Source organism: Cavia porcellus, unplaced genomic scaffold (genome assembly GCF_034190915.1).
Source record: "Cavia porcellus strain 051 isolate PalLab524CR breed Dunkin Hartley unplaced genomic scaffold, mCavPor4.1 scaffold_1, whole genome shotgun sequence".
Lineage (NCBI taxonomy): Eukaryota > Metazoa > Chordata > Mammalia > Rodentia > Caviidae > Cavia > Cavia porcellus.
Window position 1 is genome coordinate 14,332,053 of NW_026947484.1, and position 23,126 is coordinate 14,355,178.

General features: G+C 49.6%; 2 protein-coding genes and 1 long non-coding RNA gene across 5 annotated transcripts in view; 1 reads left to right on the forward strand and 2 right to left on the reverse strand.

Annotated features, from left to right (window-relative positions):
* The window catches only part of LOC100725007 (sterol 26-hydroxylase, mitochondrial), a 52,644-nt gene extending 43,478 nt beyond the window's left edge, over nt 1-9,166 (forward strand). Inside the window, exons 9-13 of one of the 2 annotated variants that reach the window (XR_010046396.1) lie at nt 6,131-6,222; nt 6,868-7,750; nt 7,836-7,929; nt 8,158-8,329; nt 9,043-9,166. The gene's annotated coding sequence lies outside the window, so the exon portion shown is untranslated. The remainder of the gene's footprint in view (nt 1-6,130; nt 6,223-6,867; nt 7,751-7,835; nt 7,930-8,157; nt 8,330-9,042) is intronic. The other variant, XR_010046403.1, reaches the window with a different exon arrangement.
* Nucleotides 1,931-12,261, reverse strand: Prkag3 (protein kinase AMP-activated non-catalytic subunit gamma 3). 2 transcript variants are annotated; one of them, XM_063245302.1, is made up of 14 exons: nt 11,480-12,261; nt 11,080-11,119; nt 10,505-10,660; nt 9,663-10,189; nt 8,470-8,551; nt 8,281-8,339; nt 8,120-8,165; nt 7,883-7,937; nt 7,608-7,734; nt 7,298-7,463; nt 5,806-5,843; nt 5,495-5,641; nt 4,946-5,178; nt 1,931-4,486 (listed from the first exon to the last, which is right to left on the reverse strand). In XM_063245302.1, exons 1-13 carry the CDS (start codon nt 11,723-11,725, stop codon nt 5,062-5,064), a joined length of 1,806 nt encoding a protein of 601 aa, XP_063101372.1. In that variant the 5' UTR covers nt 11,726-12,261; the 3' UTR covers nt 1,931-4,486; nt 4,946-5,061. The 2 variants fall into 2 exon arrangements, with proteins under 2 accessions (XP_063101372.1, XP_003464082.3); XM_003464034.5 differs by having other exon boundaries at nt 9,783-10,189; nt 11,480-12,256.
* A 3,612-nt stretch (nt 12,262-15,873) lies between these two features.
* LOC134475288 (uncharacterized) lies at nt 15,874-22,374 on the reverse strand. Its single transcript, XR_010046429.1, has 3 exons — nt 22,239-22,374; nt 21,884-22,131; nt 15,874-21,050 (listed from the first exon to the last, which is right to left on the reverse strand). It is a non-coding gene; the product is annotated as an uncharacterized LOC134475288 (long non-coding RNA).
* Nucleotides 22,375-23,126: the final 752 nt, after the last annotated feature.

A 23,126-nucleotide genomic window follows, 5' to 3' on the forward strand; every position in this document is an offset into this window, starting at 1 on the left:
GCTGCTACTGTGAACTGTCACCCTGCTGCCATATCACCCTGCCTTGGAGTCAGCTAAGTACGGACTGAAATCAATACAAACTGAGCTAAAAAAACAAACAAGCAAACAAAAAACCCCTTTCCTTCCTGATATTGTAAGTAGGCTACCAACCCTAGCATGGGTCCTTTGCACCCTGGTATGTAGAAATGCTATCACTTAGTTAAATTTCTAAACTTCTCAAGTAGACACAACCATAACAATCAGCTTCCCTGTTTGTAACAAAATACCTGAGATTAATCTCCTTATAAGGAGGAAAGACTTATTTTGGCTCTTAAATTGTAGAAGTTTCAGCCTATGATTGATCGGACCCATTTCTTTGGGGCCTGTGGCAAGGCAGCATGCTATGGTGGGATCACATAGTACCAGAAAAGCTATTCATCTCATGGTGGCCTGGAAGCAAAAGAGAGAGAGCGAGCAAGAGGCACTGTCTCACTGTCCCCTTCAATGACAGACCCACAGGGACCTAAAGACCTCTGCCTGGGCCCCACTTCCCAGTAGTAAATTGGGAACTACCTGTAACACATGGCCCTCTGGTGACATTCCAGATCCCAACTATAGCAAGTGTAGAACACAAGACAGAAGTGTTAATGACACAAAGCTGAACCCTGGCCACAGAGGCTGCTACCAGAAAGTTCACAGAGGAAGAGAATCTAAGACTCTGCCAAGCAAAACACAGCATGGCCACCAAGAGTCTTTCTCTTCTTTTCTAAAATGGTTTTCTTATTGATAGAGAATGTACCTGCAGAAAAATGCATCTACCATAAGTGTGCCTTGAGTTCTTTCACTTACCTTGGGGACTGAAAAATCTGCCTATGGCTGTGCAATCACAGTGCCTGGACAAGACTTCCTTCCTGTAAATGGAAAGCTTCCTTTCTTTGACAGTGATTGGGTCGAACACACCTGGGAGCTGCAGAGTGGGTGCGATGTCACAGATGGGTTCCTTCCCTTGCAGCTTTCTACAGCTGAAAAGCAGCAGCTCCACTTGAGGCTGGCACAAAGCCTCTCGGTCGCTGTTGATGTGGTACACTTCTAGGGTTCGAGAGTTTTAAGGTCCCAAAGAGTCACAGTGAAAGGGCATCAGTGAGGCTCCCTGAGGGCCTGTCCCAACCTCCCTCTCTAATGCAGGAACAAGAGCAGGTTTAGGATAACTGTGGAAGGCAGATATTGATTCAGCGTAGCAGACACATCTTTAAATGAAAACAAAAAGTATACATCTTGCTATGCTCAGTCCAGTTAATTGGATTTTGTTGGTCAAATTAAGATTAATATCTTTGGGGGCTGGGGATTTTGCTTAGTGGCAGAAGCACCTGCCTTGCAAGCGCATGGTCGCGAGTTCGATCCCCGGTACCGATAAAAAAAAAAAGATTAATATCTTCGAGTTTGTTGTTTAAGACAACACCTGTCTTCTTAAACAAGTAGGCAGCACTCTTATTAATAAAAATGGGGTGTCAGTGTTCCCGGGCTGCTACACGCTTCTGTCCTATAGATGTTTTAGCTGTGAGTGCTTGTTGGCATGATGGTTTATTTCCAGGTTATTTCTGATTCTGGTTTTTTGTTTGTTTGTTTGTCTTTTTGAGACAGGGTCTCACTATGTAGCCCAGGCTGCCTCGAACTCACAATAATCCTCCTGCCTCAGCCTCCCAAGTGCTAGGATTACAGGCATGCACCACCACACGCAGCTCTGATTCCAGTTTTAATATGTGTATCAAGTGCAAACTTTGCTCTCATCATGGAACAGACATACATAACTTTGCAATGAACACTTCTACATTTAAGGGTGCTTGGCAAAAGCGTTTTGAGGATGCTGATAAATCATGTCTCATATATTATGCTGCTCCTCTTAAGTGCTTCTTATAGACTTTAGTCATCATTAAATAATAGATAGACCCAGTTATGTGACAAACGATTTTACTATGAAGACAAATCACCCATCCCAACATCCTAGCACAGCCCATGCTCATCATAAATACCTAGTTTTTATAGAAAATAAAAACAGTTGTCCAGATTCTACCCCAGAATCGGGAAATGAGCATCTCTGCGAATGAGCTGGAGTTCTGCACTTTTTACAAGGCTTCCTTGGTCATCCTGGATCACTGAGAAGGTTATGAGCAGACAAGAAAGCACAGGAGGCTCAGGAGTCCATCCTGGAGGCCACAGAAACTCAGGGAGGCCTTCAGGGGCTGAGGAGGTGTTGGAGTCACCCAGCCCCAGGTTCACATGCAGGGAGCAGGCCATACACAAGCACACTTTGTCTATTCTGCTCTAGAGTGGAAGCAGCCACAGCTCATGCTAAGGTTCCCTTCCCAGCATCCACGAAGGGTTGGGCTGGATGGGATCTGAGGTGTGGGGTGGGCTGGCCCCCCACAGACAGGCCCCAGGGGGAGGTCTGCTGGGTTCTTGAGACAGTGAGCCCAGACACATACAGATTTGTGTGCTTTCAGGAAGATTCAAGGAGACACAGGTGCTGTATTTAGCCTTTCTGTTACCACTCAGGTCTCTCCCCAGTGGCACAGAGTCAAGGGGGTGACCTGTTACATTTGTTCAAAGGCAGCTATCATCAGAGCCGGCCTGTCTCAGGCTCCCTCGAGAGATTTTCCTTGGCCCAAACCCAGTGATCATCCCTTCTCATCCTCCCACTTGAGCCCCAAAGATGGCACCTTCCTGGGTAGGTCAGGGCAGAGCCAGCACTGACCCTTGGATTTTGGCAAAGTGGCTGGTGAGAAAATACCTTCGTGTACTGCCCGACCGTCAAACACGAGTGTCTGACTCTGAAGCTTAGCGAGGTAATGGGGCCAGGATCACATTTTAGAATTAGTAACCCACACCGGACAGCTGGGCCTGCAGTGCCGATTGCCCAGGGCAGGGGAGGGCATTGCCAGAGTGGGGGAGGGCAGAAGCCGAGTCTTGGCTTTGGAATCTCAAAAGCCTGATCCTTAAGTGGGGTGGCACATGCTCAAGACACATGGTAGGCTTGGAGGAATACATCAGGGACAGAGAACAAAGGGCCCTTGTCCCCTCTAGTAGAGATTTCATGGGCTGGGTTAGGTGGAGGAACAAAGAGACACTTCCATAGACACTGCTGGGCCCCTGTGAAGGTAGCCCAGCCTGAAGGGCAGGGGTCTGCACAACAAATCCCTCATACAGGCTTGGAGTGTCACGGGTGGAAGAGCCTTGAGCCCCAGGTTCCTGGCTAAAGCCTGGGAAAGCAGTGTGGCATGGAGTAAAATATGCTGCCCATTGGAACAGCCTGATGGAGTGTTCTGAAGCCCAGCAGGGTGCAGGACCCACTCCAAGCAAGGCAGGACCAAAGAGGCAGCTCTGGGAGTGAGCGAGGTGTCCACCGCCTGACAACCTGATGAGATGGGGAGTTATTAGCAGGTGCTGACAGGGGTGGGTGCTGAGGACAGAGGGACAGAGCTGCAGGTTACTTAAAGCCTCCCCTGCAAACAGCCTCGGGTACAGATGGAAACAGACCCCCGATGGACTGAGGTTAATTTGTACCATGTGAGGCAATGCGATTCACAGCAGAAATTTCATTCAGTGTTAGACAAATAATATTTTAGTGCAGGTTGAAGTTCATAGACTGGGTTTTGTGTATGATATTAGTAATTAGTTAATAATTTTTTTTTTTTTTTTTTGGTATCGGGGATTGAACTCACGACCTGCTTGCCAGGCAGGTGCTTATGCCACTGAGCTAAATCTCCAGCACCAATAAATATTTTCTTGATGGTTTTGTTTTAAATAAAAGATTTTAAAAGTCAGTGAAATAATGTTCTATTTGCTAAAGAAAAACCACTTGCTGTTTTTCCAACTCCAGGTTCTGCTTCATGTCTTTGAATTCAGAAGCATAGGGATCTTTACTATGGGTCCAGGTTACATGTTTAGCGTTTTGAGTGAAGTCAAATCCAAGTTCACGATGCATTCTTTTTGCTTTTGTTCTGTTGACTGCTCATTCTCGGGGATTGACTGGGAACAAAGAACACTGTTCACTGGCAAGAGCTACGGGGGTTGGACAATGACGGAGAGAGGTTCCTACTCCAGCAGGCAGCTCTGGAAATAGTGACCCCTGGAACTCCTGAAGTGACCATGCTAGGAGAGTGGGAGGGCAGTGCCACTATGATGGTTCCCATGGGGGAGGAACAGCTGGGACTCCCAGAGCTGGGGGAGAGCTGAACAGAGAAGCAGAGAGATCAGGAGCCCATGACTGTACCCACGGGCTTCAGGCTCGCTGCACCCCAGCGGCCAGTCTCAGCCCAGGTTGGCAGGAGAAGATACAAGTGGACGTGGAGCACGGGCAGACTGGGGAACCCCAGTGCCTCTGGGTCAGGCACCTCCAAGCTTGACTCAGCCACTGTCCTTAATGTCATCACCCCATAATGCAACGGGCATGTCCGAGGGCTTCTGGGGGCAAAGTCTGGACAAGAGTGACTGGAAGGGCGGGAAAAGCCTGTGATGAAGAGAAGGGAAGAGGGTGACCAAAGAGGGATGGAGAGTGGTCTTCTCAGCGAGGAAGTCTTGTCATTCACTACCAACTAGGTGCACTCTCAGCCTTCTGCAAACCCTTAGCAAGTATCTGAGATCACACCTTAGCTGAGAGCTCCTTCATTTAAGTCTCAGGTCTTACTGAAAATTGAAATTTCATTCCACAAAGGTTTATCAGCTTGCTTCCTTTTACTCAGTCCCCAGCCTGAGGGCATGGAATGGTGAGACAGTACCTAAACCTTCCCAGAGAGCCCTTAGTCCTGTCTTTGTCCACCCTTCCTGGAGGCCTCAGTGACCTCAGCTGGGAATGGGACAAAGTGGTGGCCCCTGCAGTTTTTGTGGGATGAACCAGCTATGAGCAGGACCACGGCTACCATGCCCAGAAGGACAGAGGGACTGATCCAATGGCCGAGGCCAAACCTACCTGAACCGGAGCTGAACTCACAAACAGGGGTGAGGGAAGATGAAGGCTGAGTCCCCCAGCTCCCTGCATTCACTTCCAGGTGTGAAGAGGTTCAGGGAGGGAGGACTTGGGCATTCTCAGGCACCAAGGGCATCGATGCCAGCAGGGCTGAGCACCAGAGCCTGAAGGATGTCCGAGAGGGAGACCACGCCCAGAAGATGTTGGGTTTCATCCACTAACACCAGCCGGTGCACCTGTGGGTCCCAAGGCCTCAGTGAGGGATGGAGCCTCAGGGTTATAGCAGCCACCGTGCCAAGGCTGGTCCAAGGACCAGAGGAGCGAAGGAATGTCTCCAGGGAATGAGCTGGCAATGGCTCTGACCACTCAGCCAGCTGTGGCCTTTGGCACAAGGGCCCAACAGACAGGTCCTGGTGCATAGCAATGTGGTTGCCAAGAATTGGTCATGAAATGGGAGGGCAGGCCAGGTGCCCACAGTTCAGGACGGCCAAGCAGTGTGTGGAAGAATGGGACCATCTGTGTTGGGGACACGCTTGGAGGGGTGTAAGGTACCTGCTCCCGAGCAATCCTGTCGATCACTTCCCCCAGGGTCTCATGGGGCTGGCATGAAAGGACTCCTTCGAGGCACAGCGTTCTTTGCCTCAGGGCTTCTCCTACACTCATGTCTAGGTGGTTGTAGGTTTGCTGGGCAGCCAGGTGCTGGTGCAGGGAGAGAGGGCGAGCTCCGAGCCACCCCTCACCCAGGATCCAGCCCCACATGCAGCACCCTCTCCACACTCATAAAGCCTGTCCACAGACACTCCCCATCCTGCCTCACACTGAAGCCTCCCCACAGCACCCCCAGAGTCCCCACAGACACTTACAATCACATCGAAGCGGGAATAGAGGCCCACGACCTGACCTGCAGGAGGAAGGAGAAGAGAGACAGGGAGGAGGCCCCCCTCAGAACCAGGGTGCTGTGCAAATGAACTTGACACCTTCTAGGCTGCTTGCTGGCTTTCTAATGGAGCATCAGGCTCTCCCTACCCGAACCACACAGCAGCTTAGTATCACAGAAATGGAGACAGCCTGACCTTGTGCCTACTGTTGAAATGCTACGCGGGAACATAGCATCACCTATGAAATGTTCTAGCCTCCAATGTACAGTCTCAGCTCACTGAGGCTTTAGATTTCATTTCCGGTTTTCAGGAACCAGGGACAGAGGAACATGGTAAAGACCACCTGCAGAAAGCAAATGGACAAGTGTGGAAGTGCCATGGCCTACAGGACAGCTGCCTCAGGTTGTTCTGCTCACTCATGTCATAGAAACGAAGGGAGAAGGGTACAGTTCTGAATTTAAAGAGACTTAAAGGACAAAAGACATAAATGCAAAACATGAACTTTTCTTGGGTCTAAGTTTTAATAAATCAACTGTTTAAAAAAGACATTCTTATAGGAATGGAGAATACTAGACAGCACTAATACATTTTTCATAGTTTTGTTAGGTAAGGTAAATATAGTGAAAGTATATTTATTTTAAGAGATGCTGACTGATGTGGGCAATTAACTTAGATTTCTTCAGAACTAAAGATGTACTGATTATGGTGATATGTTAACAGTGGTTAATGTGGGCAATAGAGATATGGGTTTCATTCATTTAAATGTTTATAATAAAAAGTAAACCCAGGCTGAGGCACAAGGATTATATGCATGAGGCTAGCCTAAGCAACTTTATAAGACCCTATCTCTAAATTAAAAAGTAAAGTGCTGAGGGTATTCATTCAGAGCTGCTTAGGTCTACTCTCCAGTACCACAAGGAATAAAATAAAAATAAACCCAAAGTACTTCTTGATATCTAGCTTACTATGGTGAATTTAATTTTGCAATATTTTACAGTCATAGTCTCACCAAAGAAACATTCTTACAGTCCCTCTGACCCTTTCCAGAACAGGAAATCGAGATTTGGATGGGATGAACTGAACAAAAACCCTGGTAACCAGCAGTTTCCTCTTCTACATTCAACTTACTGCATTGGCTGGGGATATAGCTCAGTGGGATAAGCACCCGCCTGGTAAGCACAAGGTCCTGAGTTTGATTCCCACTACCAAAATAAATTTGTTGCATTTAATTTTGTAAATCTTCCAGTACAGTCAAGATAGATGTTGCTAAGATGCTGCCTTCATATTACTGAGGAAACTGAGGCACAGAGAAGTTGGCCTAAGGTTCAAAGGCAAAGACTTCTAACCCTCTCCACTCTCAGTCTCTAAGCTGATGCCACACAGACTCCTGCCCATTCTCAACCCTTCTCTACCATGTTCTCCCCGACATGCCCTCCTTCCCAACCCTGGCCCAAGCCTCTTGTCCTGGTGCCAGTACCAGATTCATTGACTACAGGCAGCGCTGACACTCGACGGTCCACAAAGATGTCCAGCGCAGTCAGGATGGGTGCAGTCTCCAGCACCACGGCCAAATCTCGGAATGTGCCGATGCCCAGATCTTGGATAGTGCGGTAGAGGAAGGAGGGCCGGGGCAGTAGGGCCCCCTGGAAGGGGTGAGGACACGTGGTGACCAGAGCAAGCAGCCCGCAGAGGGCTCCTAGCTCCTCCCGCCCCACGGCTTGCAGATTTGGCTCCTCTGTGGCCTCCCCGTGGCTCCCCCTTTCTCCTCCCCCTAGGCCTGGGCTCACAAAGATGTGCAGGAATTTGAGCAGCCGCTTGTGTGTGAGGATGTAGAGCACCGTGCCTGACACCGGGTCCAGGACTGGCAGACGATGGATGCGGTTCTTGATGAGAGCATAGACAGCTTCGAACAGGCTGGGGAGGAGAAGGAGTGAGCCTGGGGCAGCCTGGGAAGAGATGTCCCCCACCCTTGTCTACTAAATAGGCACCAAGTCTGCCTGTCTGTCTGCTTCCAGGATGAGGAGGGGGTTCAGGGCTGAGTGGCAAGGGAAAGGATGCTTGCCTGTCATTCGGAGAGATGGAGACCAGAGGCTTGAAGCAGCCTTGAAGGTAGATCTCTGCAGAAAAAGCAGCCAAGCCCAGGGAGCTGCAGCCACCTCACTCCACAGCCCAATTATTCCCCTCCCTGCAGGCACCTGAGGCTTCCTAGGCCGTGTACCCGCAGGAACTGTCCTCAGCCCACTCTCAGCCTCAGGCCTTGGGCACCACCCTCCACCCCACAGCTCCTCTCTCCACTCACCCCTCCAGGTCTCTATCTTATGTTGTTCAATCTCATAGATCTGGACCTAGAAGCAGCAACAGGACTCTGGAAGTCAGACATGGGTCCTGCAGGCACCAGGCTCCCTGAAGACTCCCCTTGGCCCCACCCTGGCCCACTCGGCAGCCCCACCCACTCCTCACCAGGGGGGATCTGTAGTATCGGTGCAGCACCACGATGAAGTCTGTGATGGTGAGCATCCCTGAGGGGTAGACAAGGCCAGGGAGAAGGCTGACTGATGGCCTTGGCTTGTGGGCAGGCCACTGCCCTTGAACCATATGAGGTGTCCCCTTTCCACTCCCACCACCTATGTCTCCCCAGCCTCTCCTTACCCACGAAACTCTGCTTCTTGCTGTCCCACAGAGGGGCTGCCCGAACGCCATTGGCCACCAGGGCGAAGAAGGCCTTCTTGATCTGAAAGGCAGGAAAGAGTAGTTGAGAGGGGGGGTGAGTTCCAGGAAGCTCTCCTCCTCCTCTATCACAGCCCCTCAGTGGACACAACCTGTGTCCCTGTGGCCCCACAAGGGTCCTTTCAATGGGGCTTTTTCCCAGGTCCTCCTGGACACGACCCTGCCTGTCTACTCCATGTCATGTCACACACTGGATGTGATCACTATCGGACACATTTGCTACTGTACAGGGTTACATGCTGGCCAGAGGTCAAGGCCACTGTGGCCAGAGGGCAAGGCCACTGTGGCCAGAGGTATTAAGGGACCCTCACCGGACACATCAGCGTGTGACTAACTAGCTCAGTGTTTCCATTGGGAAGTCAAGTGTATAAACAGAGTACAGTGTTTGCCAATCTAAAAGCTAGAGGTAGAATTACTTATACAGTACATGCGTAGTTACATCATTTTTTCTGTAAATAAATTTTTTTTCTTTTTTGTCTTTTTCATTTTTATCAGTACCAAGGATCGAATTCATGACTGCCTGCTTGCAAGGCAGGCGCTTATGCCGCTGAGCTAAATCTCAAGCCCCATTTTTTCTGTAAATAAATTTTGTATTGACTCATTTTGAGCCTCATTCTAAGCAATACTCCCCATATACGCTCTTTGTATTTTTCTAATAAGCATTAGAATTAATACAAAGCTATTGAAATAAATATATTTGCTCATTAACTAGTAGAACTAAGTTGTAACTAGGTCACACACACACACACACACACACACACGAGAGCATCATGCTTCATGCAGACACACACCATCTGCTAAACTGTAACAATGCCAAAAATAAAAGTACAGATGTTTGCTAGGAAGAGCAGGTACCAGAGCTCATCTTATTTTTGTTAGCACCAAGAGTTCCCTACTCTTTGTCCTGAGTGGTTCTGCAGTGTTATATACATATCCCACACTTTAAAAAGCTCTCCTGCTTTGTGGCGGTTTGTCTTGAGATTCCTCTGAAACATGCAGGGAAAAACAAGCATTCTGGCCCCTATTTTACAGATCATGAGGGGAGTGACCTATTCAGTGTTCTGTAGATACGAAGTGGCAGAGCTGTGATGAGCACAGAATCCCTCCCTCCTCACCACTGGTCTCCATGGTGCTAAGGAGGAATCTTGGAAGGGGTCCTGCAGGGGCACATGGCCTGGTAGGCATCCTGGAAACATGTGTGGTGGCTGTAGTGCTGTTAGAATGGAGGCTCTCACCTCCAGCGTGGTGTCGAAGATGACCAGCTTGGAGCTGGTCGCCATGGCATCATAGCAGGTGTGCTCCTGCATGAAGTGCATGTAGATCTGTGCCCCTGGTTTCTGCAACTCATCATCCCAGCCCAGGCTGAGTAAAGGGACCTGTGGGGACGGACTCCGGGCAGTTCTGTCTTCCTCCAGATCTTTGAGTTCCCAGTCCCAGGCTTCTGGGGCTGGGAACTCCATGGGGAGCTCCAGATCATCTGTGCTGGAGCCCTTGCCAGAGATGGCACAGTCAGCAGGGAGGAGGTCCCACCCTGTGGGTGGGGTTCCTGCCCGGACCAAGGGAACAGCTTGGGCCAAGGATGTGGCCTTGGGGAATGTGGCCTCTAGCCCGGTGGATTCAGCAGCTGGCCTGCACTGGGCACCTGTTGGGGGGAAAAGGAAGAGATGACAGTAACTTCATCTTCCAAAACATTCTCATGTGCTGTCTCAGTGACTCCACAGCAGCCTTGGGAGGCCTGGACACTGTGCACGGGAGAAGCCAAGGATCAGAGTCATGTCTGACAGCAGCCCTGTCCCTTCTTTCCAAGATGACTAGGCTAAGCCCCTGGCTCTGCAAAGCAGCTGCTCTCTCCCATACGGAGGGGCTGAGGCTGCCAGCAGAGGGCTGGATGCGACTCTTCACGTGGGGGGATCCGAGACAGAGGCTCCCACCTCCCCGGAAGGGACCTTGGCCTCACCTTCCCCCAGACCTGGGGGCTCCCCCTCCTCTGCAGCCTCCTGCTTCGTCCTCGGTGAGCTTTTGGCTCCCGGTTTCCCACAAATTCTTTCTGAGCTGGTGCTCACGACTGGTGCCGGCCACAAGAGGCCATCACCTTGCTCTAGAAAGCTCATCTCTAGAAGGGGGAACAAAGCCTGCTTGGTTAACAGAAAGCAGTACAATGAAATCAATGAATACATTCTAAATTATATTTGCAGACTTCCAAAGGGCTTTTTCTCCAACATACTCTGTCCTCATAGCTGCATTATAAGGAAACTATCATTATTGTCATCTCTGTTTCACTAGTGAGGGGCCAGAAATTCAGAGAGGTTAAGCCATTTGCCACAAATTGCACAGCTAGGAAGTTGTAAAGTTAGTACTGGGGTCCAGGTCTTCAGAAAAGAGAAATGGGGAAGGGGTGGGGCGTAATGAAGCAGAGAGAAGGAGAAGAGCCTGTCCTGATAAAAGTCCAGCGAGGACTTAGGAGCTAGAGTTTCCAAAGGTGAGGGATTAAGAAAGAGAAGCTGGCCCCCAGGGAGCGGTCAGTTCACCTACCTTGCTGTTCAGGTCCCCCAAGGCTGCCTGAGGACTGCGTCTACAGGGAGATGAATGCCTGAGGGCTGGGGAAGACCTCACCAACCCCTAGGCTTCTTCCTGTCACTACACACATGTGTGTGCACACATGCACATACATGCACACACAAACACAGCCATACACGCATACGCAGGCAAATCAGCACACACCCAGACACACTCAGCCACCTACAAACACACATCCAGAGCACACAGGACCACACAGGCTCACTTACAGATTACAGTGTATATACGTGGGCACCCATGCTCACGCACAGAAAATAAAAGCACACCCGCAGACATGCACTCACACATGCACACACACACATCCGCACGCCGCGCTCAGGGCCCCAGCTGTCCCGGCCCCCTGGGACCCCGATACCCTGCGCAGAGCGCGCTCCAGCTCGGCTCCAAGCAGCCAGCCTCCACGCCGCAAGCAAGTGCGTGAGGGCGCCGGGCAAGCACTATTCTGGGCCGGCCACTGGCGCTCCGCCCGGCCGGATCGGTTTCTCTGATTGGGTGTCAGGCGGCGGAGACCTAGGGAAGGCTCGGCCAGTGCAGCTGCTCTCCCCGCCAGCCTGGGGGGTGGACAGGGACCAGACGGGACCGGAAGGGAAGGGGCGCGCATGGGAAAGCTGGTGCCTGGGGCTCCGCTATGTGGGGGGCTCTGAGGCCAAGCTAGACGGGCGCGGCTGCGGGGAGGTGGCTGGGGCCTTGGGGGGCGTGGGCGCGGGAGGTCGGTTTGCAGAGCCCTAGAGCCTCTCGTCTTTCTCAGGCGCCCTAGGAGGGAAAGGGGAGGCGGCGACGCTTAGGTTTCTTCCTTGTATAAACTTCTTCAGCGAGGTTTGGTGCTGAAAGCAGAGCAAACTGTGGCCAGTTCCGGGCGGAGACAGGCCGGGATGGGGGGGGGGTCGTGAATGGTCCCCGGAGAGTAGCCCGTGTGTGTCCGGATGTCCCCGCGTGAATCCTAAGAGCCTGTCCCTCGCTCAGGTCGGGGACTGGAGAGAGCAGCTCCGGCAGGTGGGGAGCTGTGCGCAACACCTCAAAGGTGCAGGTGGCCAGGGGGCTCGCGGCCCACCCTTGTCCTCTGCGGGAGATATCTGCCTGTGCACAGGAGAAGTCTGGGTGCGCGGGAGCCCCTGCTCCATCCTCTGTGAATACTGTCCCCCGAGTCCCCCGAGTCCCCGGAGTGCCAATGGGATCTCAGCCTGGCTCAGCGGCTACCCACCCCCTTCCTTGGCATTCCTGCGGCCTGAGTCAGAGTCCAGATCGGGAATGCTGACCCAGCTGCTCTGGCTCCCTCTCGATGCCCTCCCTCCCTCTCCTCCTGCCGAGCTCTTCCATCCCCGCCCCTGCCCTGGAGTGGACACTGGTGATGAATTACTGCCTTTCTTTTTCTGTCCTGCCCTTTCTCTCTCTTTCTTTTTCGCTTTCTTTTCTTTTTCTCTTTTTCTTTCTTTCTTTTCCTTCTTCCCCTTTTTTCTTTCCCACCACATTTCTTTTCTTTTTTCAGCATTGGAGATCAAACCCAGGGATGTTCAAATATATCCTCAGCTCTTTTTATTAATTTTTGGACAGAGTTGCTAAACCACCCAGGCTGGCTTTGAACTGACAATTCTTTTGCCTCAGGCTCCTGAAGTAGCTGGCATTACTGGTGTGCACCACCATGCTTGGCAGATTACTACTGGATTTCTTGCTGAATTTATTGAGTACACTTCATGTCACCCATCCCTCAGTCTGCGCTGACTGCAGCAAAGGCCGAGGTGAAGAGAGTGGGAAAGGGACTTGGCCTTCTCGCGTGTGTGTGTGTGTGTGTGTGTGTGTGTGTGTGTGCGCGCGCGCGTGTGTGTGGTAGTGCATGATCCCGTGGCCTGTCTGCTCAGTGTAACCCCAGTTGATGATGTAACCTCAGTGTAACCCCTGTCTCCTCAGTGTAACCCCAGCTTGCAAGGTTCAGCTCATGGGAACATCTCAGTAGAAAGGCCGTTAGCCTTTGACCTGCTGCCACAGCCCTGCAGGCAGAGACACGCCTTGTGTTTTACTGGAATGGCCAACAGTTTACCAGCCTACAGCCTCTTTCCTTGCTATCTGTTGTTCAATCTCTAAGCCACTGCCACTTGCTTTAGGCTTTTAGGCAGCCCCACTGCGAAATAACAAGTTCTGCACTAGTTTGGACTCATGTTTGGTTTCTGTAACAAAAACCCAATTTCAGAATTCCTTAAACAAGAAAGTTTCCCTCTCGTAGAATAGCGCTTAGTCAGTCTAGAGCTGCCTGGGTGAGTCTGAAACCCTTGAAAGCATTTTTCGTCTTGGGTTGTTCCTCTGGCTCCTGCCATCACACTAGCGCTCCAGCCGGCAGAGAGGAAAAGAGAACAGGGAAACGCATGCCTCTTTCTTTTAAGGCCAGACCTGAAAGTTGCTCTCTGCCTTCCACTCACACTGCACTGGCTGAATTTAAGTCATGAAGCCCTGCATTGGTTTAAGGAAGGTTGGGGATGGAAGGCTTCGTTATGGACAGGTGTTCCAAGTAGAATTTATGTGATTCAATTACTAAAGAAAAGAAAGGGTAGAATTTAGGAGGCATTGGGCAGTCTCTGTCACCGAATGTTTTCATCTCTATCTTTTACTCACAGAAACAGCCTCAGAGAAAACAAGCAACACTTTCCAGGGTGATCTGATAAACAAAGGGCCAAGCAGAAGCATTAATCAGATCTGACCCCAAGACAGGTTTTTAAAATCACATCCAACCATATTCTGGCCATGAAAGGGCTCCCCACTGAGCTAGAGCTGAATGAAGTTTGCTCCTGAAACAGCTGCGTGAGTCCAGCGGAGCCCAGCGAGTGCTATCAGGAGATTCACCTGGTTTGGTGACACAGTCAGGGGAGACTGCTGAAGAGGAGGCCCTGCAGAGTGGAAATGGAGAATAGAGCAGTATTAAAAACAAGAAAAGAAAAGGCAGTGGCAGGAGCCCTGTCTGCTCTGTACCTGACAGTGACGCAGGACAGCGTCTTGGGTGAGTTGGACATGTGGATACTCCAGGTCTAGTGTTGTGTGTCTTTGCTGGGGTAAAGGTGGGGTCATCCACAGGGCCTATCATTCATGGAAGCCAGTTGGAACTGTTCAGGATACTGCTGTGTCTTGGCTGCAGTTTGCTGGTGTTAGGAAGATCGTGTAAGAGCAACGTGCTCAGGCAGCTGTGATAGGCAGTTTGGAAGAGGCAGCCTGGGATCCCGGCCCTTTTCCCAAGCACACCCTGTTTTTCTTTGCAGACAGTGAGAGCCAACTCAAAGAGCAGATAATAGAATAAGGAAGCTCCCTTTGCAGCCGGGCATGCTTCGTAGATGGCCTCACGAAGGTCACCACCTATTTGCGAGAGGAGAACAGGAAGAACTCCAAATCCAGAGAATTAGACATAAAAATGTGTGCATAAGACCACTGGCTGTAGCTACTCAAACAGGGAACCAGTTGGAGGCCCACCTAAGATTCTAGGGTCACTACACTGGCAAAGAAACCACAAACCTGGTTGGCGAAGCCTGGTTTGATCTTCTTCTCCAGTTACCCTCGCCCTTCAAATCTACACTGATGGGGAGAAGGCTGGGAAGGCTGTAAACTTTGTGAAAAAGGGGTGTTCTTCCATGTGGCCACTGTCAATAGCGATAAGGAATAACTCTCGGCTGGCAGAGCCAGAGACCACATTCATTATGCTCTTTGCCCACTGTTGTATATGGGGGACGTGTGTAATGGTCACTTTTTCCACTGCTGGGATAAAATACCTGAAACCGGCAACTTAAAGGAGCAAAAGTTTATTTTGGCTCACAGTTTCTGAGGTTTCAGTCCATGGGAGACAAGCTGCGAGGCAAAAAACGGCATAGAGGAAGGGTCTCAAGAAAGAAGGCTTTTGAAGTTGTGGCATCCAGGAAGCAGAGAGCAGGGGAAAAGCTCAAGAGGAAGGGGCAAGAGAGCGGACATAGGCCCAAAGTTCCTACCTCCTATCAGCCCATTCTGCTGTGAACTAGCTCTAATTCATCAATGGTTTCACTTGTTGAGGAGGTTAGTACCCTTGCAATCAAATTACTTCACCAGGAGTCTCTTAATCCAGTCAAAGTGACAATCAAGATGAACTGGCATGGTTTCTCTGCCTTTTAGTTTGTGGGCCACAAGAGCACGAGGACTTGGTAGGGGGCACTACCCTTCCCTCAGACATCCGGGGTGCTATATTCAAATGAAAAAGGCTTGCCTCCCTTCAAGGGTCAATAAATGGGCTCTTTCTACAGAGTGGCCAGATGGCTGATCTCTCCCCTCTTTCCTGTACTAGTAAATCCAGTAAACCCTCTACTAGCCAGTTGCTACCATGCTAAGTGAAAGATTATAGTTCCCAGTTTCCTGTGCGGATAGTGTGGCCACGTGACTAAGAATGATTGGTGAGACTTGAGCAGCCGTGTTTGCAATTTATAAGGCAAGGCATTTCCCTCAGGTCGCTGTCTGGAATTATGACATGATGGGGACAGCTAGAATTGCCATTTGACCTCAATGGCAAGAGATACTGGTTAAAAATGACAGAGCTTCCCCTCCTCCCGTCCTGGTCCTCCCACTTGCCTGCATCCATTTTGGGTTGGTATGGGGAATGCCAGGATGGGTAATTCATTAAGAAAGTAAATTTCTTCCTCACAATTCTGACGGCTGAAGAAATCCAAGGTGCACCTGGCAGGACTCTCTTGTGGAATAATCCCACAGCAGAGGATGAAAGGGCAAAAGGGCCTGTGTGGACGTGAGAGAGAAAAAAGAAAGAAAGAAAGAAAGAAAGAAAGAAAGAAAGAAAGAAAGAAAGAAAGAAAGAAAGAAAGGGAGAGAGAAAGAAAGTGAGAGAGCAAACTTGTTTTTGTAACAAACCCATTCTTGAGATAAGCAACCCTGTCACACGATAACAGCATTAATCCATTCCTGAGGGCAAAGTCCTCATGATCTCATTACATCTTAAAGTCCTCCTCTGTTAACATTTGCAATGAGAATATTTCTTTTTTTTTTTTTTCTTTGTCTTTTTGGGACAAGATCTCACTATGCAGTTCAGGCTGGCTGGCCTTGAACTCATTCTGTAGCCCAGGTTAGCCTTGAACTCATAGAGATCCTTCTGCCTCAGCCTTCCGAGTGCTGGGATTATAGGCTCATGCCACCATGCCCAGCAGCTTTGAGGGTGTCTCTAATATATGAACTTTGGAGGACACATTCAAACCGCAGCACTCCCCACACTCCATCCTGGTCAGTCTGCCTTCAGACTAGTGTGTTAGAGAGAAAACTTCTGTCCTGAAGCTGCAGACAAGTTGAATCTTTGCTATGGCCATCAAACCTTTCTCCATTTAATAGATCTACCATCCAGAGTAGAGTAAGACTAGAAATTACGTTTTTAAAAATTTCACTTGTGCCGGGCGTGATGGCTTATACCTGTAATCCCAGCACTCTGGAGGCTAAGACAGGAGGATCGTTGTGAGTTCGAGACCAGCAGGGCTACAAAGTGAGCTCAAGGCCAGCCTGAACTGCATAGTGAGACCTTGTCTCAAAAAGACAAAAAAAATTTTTTACTTGTACATGTTTGGATTACCTAATAAACAGATTCACTGTGGAAAGCTGGCACATATATACAACATGCCATGATTCTCTTTCCTTCCCCTTCCTCCCCTTTGAGAAGTTACATATGCAAATAATGACATATTATATGCTGTATCCCATGTAATCCCTTGCAACTTTATGAGAAAAATATTTTTATTATTGCAGTTGTACAGATGAGAAAACAGAGGCATAAATAGATTAAGTAACTTGATCAAAATATCATAGCTAGAGTGAAGGAGCCAAATATAAAGCCCAGGGTTTCTGGGCTCAGTGCTTACAACTTAACCACTAGACTTTACAGACAGCACAGGCCTGGCATGTAATATATGCTCAGTAAGAGGTTACTATTATTATGACCTCACCACCTGCTCCCTGCACCCCCAGATCTCCAGTTAGGGCACTCTCAAGGCAGGCAGGGCTCTAACTTTTCAGTCATCACCTGCTGCCTTCCAGTCTAGAGGTGGACCTCAGCTGGGACAAACATCAGTGCTGCTCACTACAAAACCATAGTGATTTCTTCCAGTTTTGAAGGTGCACTCTGCCCCGGGACCCTGTCCGGGCACTCCTTTCATTGGCCTCCCGTACTTGCTCTTCTGTCTGCCCAGGCCCTACCCACCTCCTTCCGTGAGGTGAATCAGCAGAAGATGCTGGCCTCGGTTGGGTAATATGTACTTCTTGGGTGATTGATTTTAGCCTCTGGCCATGGTTTCATATTTCTTGGCACACCGGCAGACTGGGTGTATAATAAGGACCCTGCACCCTGACCGTAGGGTGAGTTTGGCTGCGGTCTCTGGAGAGCTGATGTGGGCTTGGGGATCCAGTTTAAGTGTTATTTTTATATCAGAGAAAGAAAAACAGCATGAGTAGGTCAAAGGGGTAGCCTGGGTGAGAATTATTACTGATAAATCGTAAATGGGGTCTCCCGTGCCAGAGGGGTGGCATGTCTGTGAGGATAGCCTTTGTTCCGTCCTTGGAAACATCTGCGCCTGCACCGTTGGCCAGGCTGGACAGAGCAGCATGACTGAGTCCCCAGGGCTGCGCTGGCCACTCTGAAAGGTTCATCATCCCTGTTCTAGGGGGAAAAGGAGCATCAACTCACATCTGTAAACCCCACAGGCAAGGAGAAAGCACTGGAATGCAACTGCAGAAAATAAAACAGGCACTGTATCTTCAAGGAGCTGACAGGTTACTTTGCAAAGAACCTCAGTTTCCCTATTATGAAATAAGAATTGTGACAATCTAATAGCTGGAGTCTCAATAGAAGGTGGGTGCCAGAGGCTACAGAATATTTTCAGTGTGCTGAAAGTAATCTCCAACTTCTAATGAGAGGAACTGTACCAAGAAAACAAAAAAGTATTTTATGATGAAAACAGTTTACTATCTCAATAAAGGAAATTCTAGATTTTATACTTCAGAAGGAAGGAGATTTTAGATCTGAGAACAAGAAGATGCAAAAGAATAAAGAGCAAATAAGTGGTAAAAGTACTGATAAATCTAAATAAGTAGATGCCACATTTCAAGTAAGTAAAGGCTGGGAATGTAGCTCGGCTTGCCTAGCACATGTGAGACCCTAGGTTTAATTCCTAGTACTACAATCAGTCCGTCATTCAAAAAGTCCTGTGGGATTAAAAAATAAAAACATTTGCACTTGTAATGTATACATTAAAAGTAGGGAAAACTTAGGCCAGGGAAATAGCTCAGCTGCATATCTCCTACCCCTGGCAAGTGCAAGGTCCTGAGTTCAATTTCTAGTACCAAAAAAACAAAGGTGGGGGGAGGTGGGGATTTAGCTCAGTGGCGTAAGTATGAGGTCATGAGTTTGATCCTTGGTACAAAAAGCCAAAAAACAAAAAAACAAAAAAACAAAAAAACACCACAACAAAACTGGAACTAAAATACTTGAAAATTCTATTGCTTGCTGGAAAGAAGAAAAGATTTTAGTTACTATATGAAATTTTGATACATTAATCATGTATGCTACAATACCTAATAAAAACATGGATGAACAGAAATGGGGCTAAGTATGATGCCACCTTTAATCCCAGCACTCTGGGGGACTGAGACAGGAAAATGGCAAGCTCAATCCCAACCTAGGCTACTTAGTGATTTAATAAGATCCTGCCTCAAAATTTAAAAAAAATTATAAAGGGCTGAGGATGTAGTTCAGTGCAAAAGCCCTGAGCTCAATCCCAAGTACAAGCAATAAAAAAAAACAAATAGTAAATAAAAGAAGGCAAGAAGCAACAGAATATTAGAACAAATGGAAAACACAAAAGATTTAGGAGAATAAACATGAACCAGAGGAAGACCTTCCTAGCCCCAAGAAGAGATAAAGGTCTGGCTTTGGCAGGGGAGAAGAAAGTCAGAGGGGAGCACATGTGTCCTGAGGTGACTGTCCACTGGCTCCCCCTAGCTCCTTGTCACTAGACAAACCCAAGAGCAGAGGTGGGCTGCACCTCACCTCCTGCATAGAATGCAGAGCGGAAAGGGCTGGGCAGTGAATCTGGAGATACGGGTTGGGTACTAAGTTTTAGCTATCATGACCAAATCCGTGAGAGAAACATTTTAAAGGAGGAAAGAGTTACTTTGACTTACAGTTTCAGGGGTTTGGTCCATGGCTGCCCAGCTCCATTGCTTGTAGGCAGAAACATCATGGCAGAAGGGTGTGGTAGAAGACCACAGCTCCCTGCATGGCAGCCAGCAAGTGGAGAGGATGAGAGAGCCAGGGAAAGGCGCTTGAGGGCTTAATACAGTCCTGAAGCCACACCTTCATGATCCAGTCCCTTCAACTAGCCCCTGCCTCCTCTCTCCATCTCCTCCCAAATCAGGTCTCCTCACTGACGGAGTAAGCATCCCATGATCCAAGTACTTCTGAAAAGCCCATCGGCAACCAAGCCTTCAATGCCATGCATTGTTGGGGTTGAGGGAACATACTGGATTCCAAACATAACAGGCCTTTAGGCAGCCTTACAGGAATTCCCCAGTCCCAGTATGATAGGGAGCAGCAGAATGACCCAAGGCCCAGGAGTGATGCAGGAGACACCAAGTCTTTGAAAATCTTCTGAAGTTTCCTACGATTTCAGTGTAACACCCAGGCAGTAAAATGTCTATGGTGCCCTGAAGAGGGAGCAAAGTGGAGGAGAAAGAAAACAGAGCGTTCAGATATGAGAGCCAACAGCTACCTGCATGGCTCATCAGCGGAGGACCAGATGAGTGACGGATTGCTGCCAGTGCGGACTGATGATAACCGAGAATCAAATACCTACCCTCATGTCCCCAAACTTACATAGGTACTTGGGAATATAGGTACAGTCTTAGGGAAATTGAGAAGACCCCGAATTGAGATGCTATTTCTCAGAACCCAAGATGTATTCATCCGGGTGATTTCAGCTACACATAACTGTCAGTTCAATCCAACTTGGTTGAAATAATTTGAAATGCGTTGGCTCCCAGGGTACCAGGGTGAAACTGGCTTTTCTTGGCCTCAGAGCCCCATCATCACTGCTATTGTCCACAGTCTCCCTTTTTCGCTCTTTCTTCTCTGACCTTCAGGAAATTTTGGCCCACCAGCTGTACACAGTGAAATGGCAGCGGTTGGTTGGCCAGGTTCAATCTCTCCCTCAGAGCGCCAGGCAGCCAGCAGATTGCAGAGCACATGTGCTGCGGTGATGCTGGCTCTGTGGGGCCCTCTGAGAACCTGCAGCAGGAGCATCAGCTCACAGATGCCAGCCAAGAGATGCTGACGCACGAGCCACATGACTGTCAGCGTCACAAGCCACCTGTGTGGCGCATGCCTGCAACCCCAGTAGCTGGGAGGCTGAGGCAGGAGGGTGGTAAGTCTGAGTACAACCCAGGTTAGCATCTAGGTGAACCCTGACTCAAAATAAAGTAAAAGGACTGGGGGTATAGCTCAGTGTGAAAGCCTTGGGTTCTATTCTCTATACACACAAAAAGTATGTCTTGCCGCCTCCCCATACGTATATGGCCTCTGTTTTGTGGTATTTGCTATGTTGACTTTTTCCCCCATTGATGAACATTCAGGTTGTTTTTAGGCCTTTTGTTTTGCTTTTGGTTTCGTTTTGCTGTTGTCAATCATCCCCCAACAACCTATTTTATTTAAACATCTAGAAATTTAAAAACTCACTTTGAACGTGGAAGTAAAAAATGACGCATTTGAGTCTTACGTAGAATTTAACAGTGTACCGAGCTGCTAGGTTTCTTTTTCCCAAAGAGCATTTAAAACTGTTTTGTAAGGGGTGGGAGAGGGCCTGACTCATGCTCCACGGAGGGGGTGGTGCAGCACGGAGTGTTCACTTTTGCAAGCTGAGGGCCGGTCTCTACTATCAACACTGAAAGAGAAAATGCCTTGCTTGGGAGCTGGCCTGCGACCCCGCTGGCTCGCCCTGCCCCATGTCCGAGCATTGCCCGCCTTGCCCGGGGGAGCTGTCCACCAGCCCACCCCGCGGGACATAGTCCTGCTGCTCTTCCTTGGCTGCTCTTTGAGTTCTTTCAGCTCTCCCCTGGGTGGGCCGCAGAGCGCCTCCAATCTGCTCCTTAGGGTCTGGCGCCATCTGCTGGCTGCTAGGCTTTACTACGATCCTGAGAGGGTTGTCAGCCCTTACCGACTGACCTCAGGTAATCCACGGCCACCCATCGCGTGTCCCCAGGGGCTCTGTGGGGCTACAGTGATGGAGGAGACACTAGGTTGACTTTGTGTCTCCCCTCAGAGCACTGGTGAGCTCACTGCGCCCCGCACAGAGGCCATGCTTCCCCCAAGTGCCATGTTCTCGGGCCTCTTCCTGTATCCTCCGTATCCACTACCGCCCCAGTTAGTATTCACTGAAACATCGCCAAGAAATTGTGTCACCCTTCCCCTGGTCCACAGATACACGGAGTCATTTTGACTCCTCATTGTCCTCTTTCAGTGAAAGAAGGTATGATCCTCATCCCAACTTCTTCACTTTTAATAACAATCTTTGCGAAGGAGAGCCTGGCATGTTTCAGGACTGACCTTGGGCTGTGCCTTCTCAAACTCTTAGACCCCATAGCATTTTCATTCCCAGGGCAACGTGAGATGCAGACAAGTTAGGTATTTGCTCCAATCCCCACACTGGTGAGTAGCTGAGCTGAGTCTGATCACACCCCGGCTATCTCCAAAGCTAACTGAGATGAGCTTGCTTACCTTCTGTGGTGGGTTAGTTTCACTGCATCAACTGGGTTGGCTTGGAGCTCCCTGGAGAATTAACAAAGCACATCGGTGGGTGTGTCTGGGTTAGCGATGGAAGTGTGACCTTGGGGTCCATGTCTGATCCCTGGCCTCTTCTTTTTTCTGGTGCTGTTCCTCTGTTCTTCCCAACCGCCATGAAATAAGCAGCTGTCCTTCTGCCACAGTGTTTCTCCTTGGATCCAGTGTATCCTGGGCTGAATTTCCTGAAACCATGAACCAAATTTAACTTCTTTAAATTGTGGGCTTTAAATTGAATCCCAGCAATGGGAAAACTAATATAGCTTCTGAAATGAAAAGTAAGATGACTCACAATGATGCTTAAGAAACGGTGATGGGGCAGTGTCTGTGCCTCAGAAAGACTTGCCATGCATGGGGAGGCAGACAGAGGGTGGTCTGTGCTGTGGCACAGGCAAGGGCAGGTCCAGGTGCACAGCAGGCCAAGGTGGACAGAGTGAGGATGGGGACCAGGGTTGAGTCAGGTCTGACCGAGAGCCACTGTAAGCCCAAGATTCTCCTGAAGGCAAGGAAGACAAGCAAGAGCCAAACTAGCAGAAACTTGAGGCCCAGCTAAGAAGTACAGACTTCATGTTGCAAGCCAAGGTGTGTCTCTGGAGTTTCCCTGCAGCAAAAGGGTGGGATGGTATTTGTGCTTTGGCAAAATTGGCCAAAACCCAAGCTAACTTGGTGGCTTTTCTCCCACATTCCAGGACTGATCTCCCAGGGAAGTGGACAGGTCTGCTGGCTCTCCTTCTCCCAAAGGGCCCTTTCCCCTGGCTTCTGTGGAGCCCCAAATGCTCCCCCGCTGCAGCCCCTCCTCTGTTCTCTGCATCGTCATTAAAGACTGTCCTTCTCCAGGGCTCCTAGCCTGTTCCGTCCTCAGGGCGATCCGGCTTAATTACACCATGCACCAAGATGACTCAACCCAGGCCTTCCCTTGGAGCGCCAGACCCACGTATCCCACTGCTGGTTCGCCAGCCCCTCCTGAGTGCTTCAGAAGTGCCTGAATTCATGCCGCAGACTCCCCCTCCCAGCTCTGCCCAATGCTCGTCCTCTTCTGGCAGTTCCTTGCTGGACCTTGGTGGACCACACCAGCCCCTGTCCTGCTGAACAAGTTAAAACTCCGAGGTATCCTGAAGGCCCCTCCCCCATTCCCAACCTGTCCCCAAGTCACCTGGACCTTTCTTCTCTGACAGTAGTC

Excerpts from the sequence above, each read along its gene's own strand:
- Prkag3 (XM_063245302.1), bottom strand. The coding sequence starts at position 11,725 with ATGCGCGCCCCTTCCCTTCCGGTCCCGTCTGGTCCCTGTCCACCCCCC. Across the intron at positions 11,120-11,479 it reads TGGAGCGCGCTCTGCGCAGG|ACGCAGTCCTCAGGCAGCCT; the intron begins GTATCGGGGTCC and ends ATCTCCCTGTAG. Across the intron at positions 5,179-5,494 it reads ACAGGATTGCTCGGGAGCAG|GTGCACCGGCTGGTGTTAGT; the intron begins GTACCTTACACC and ends TGGGACCCACAG.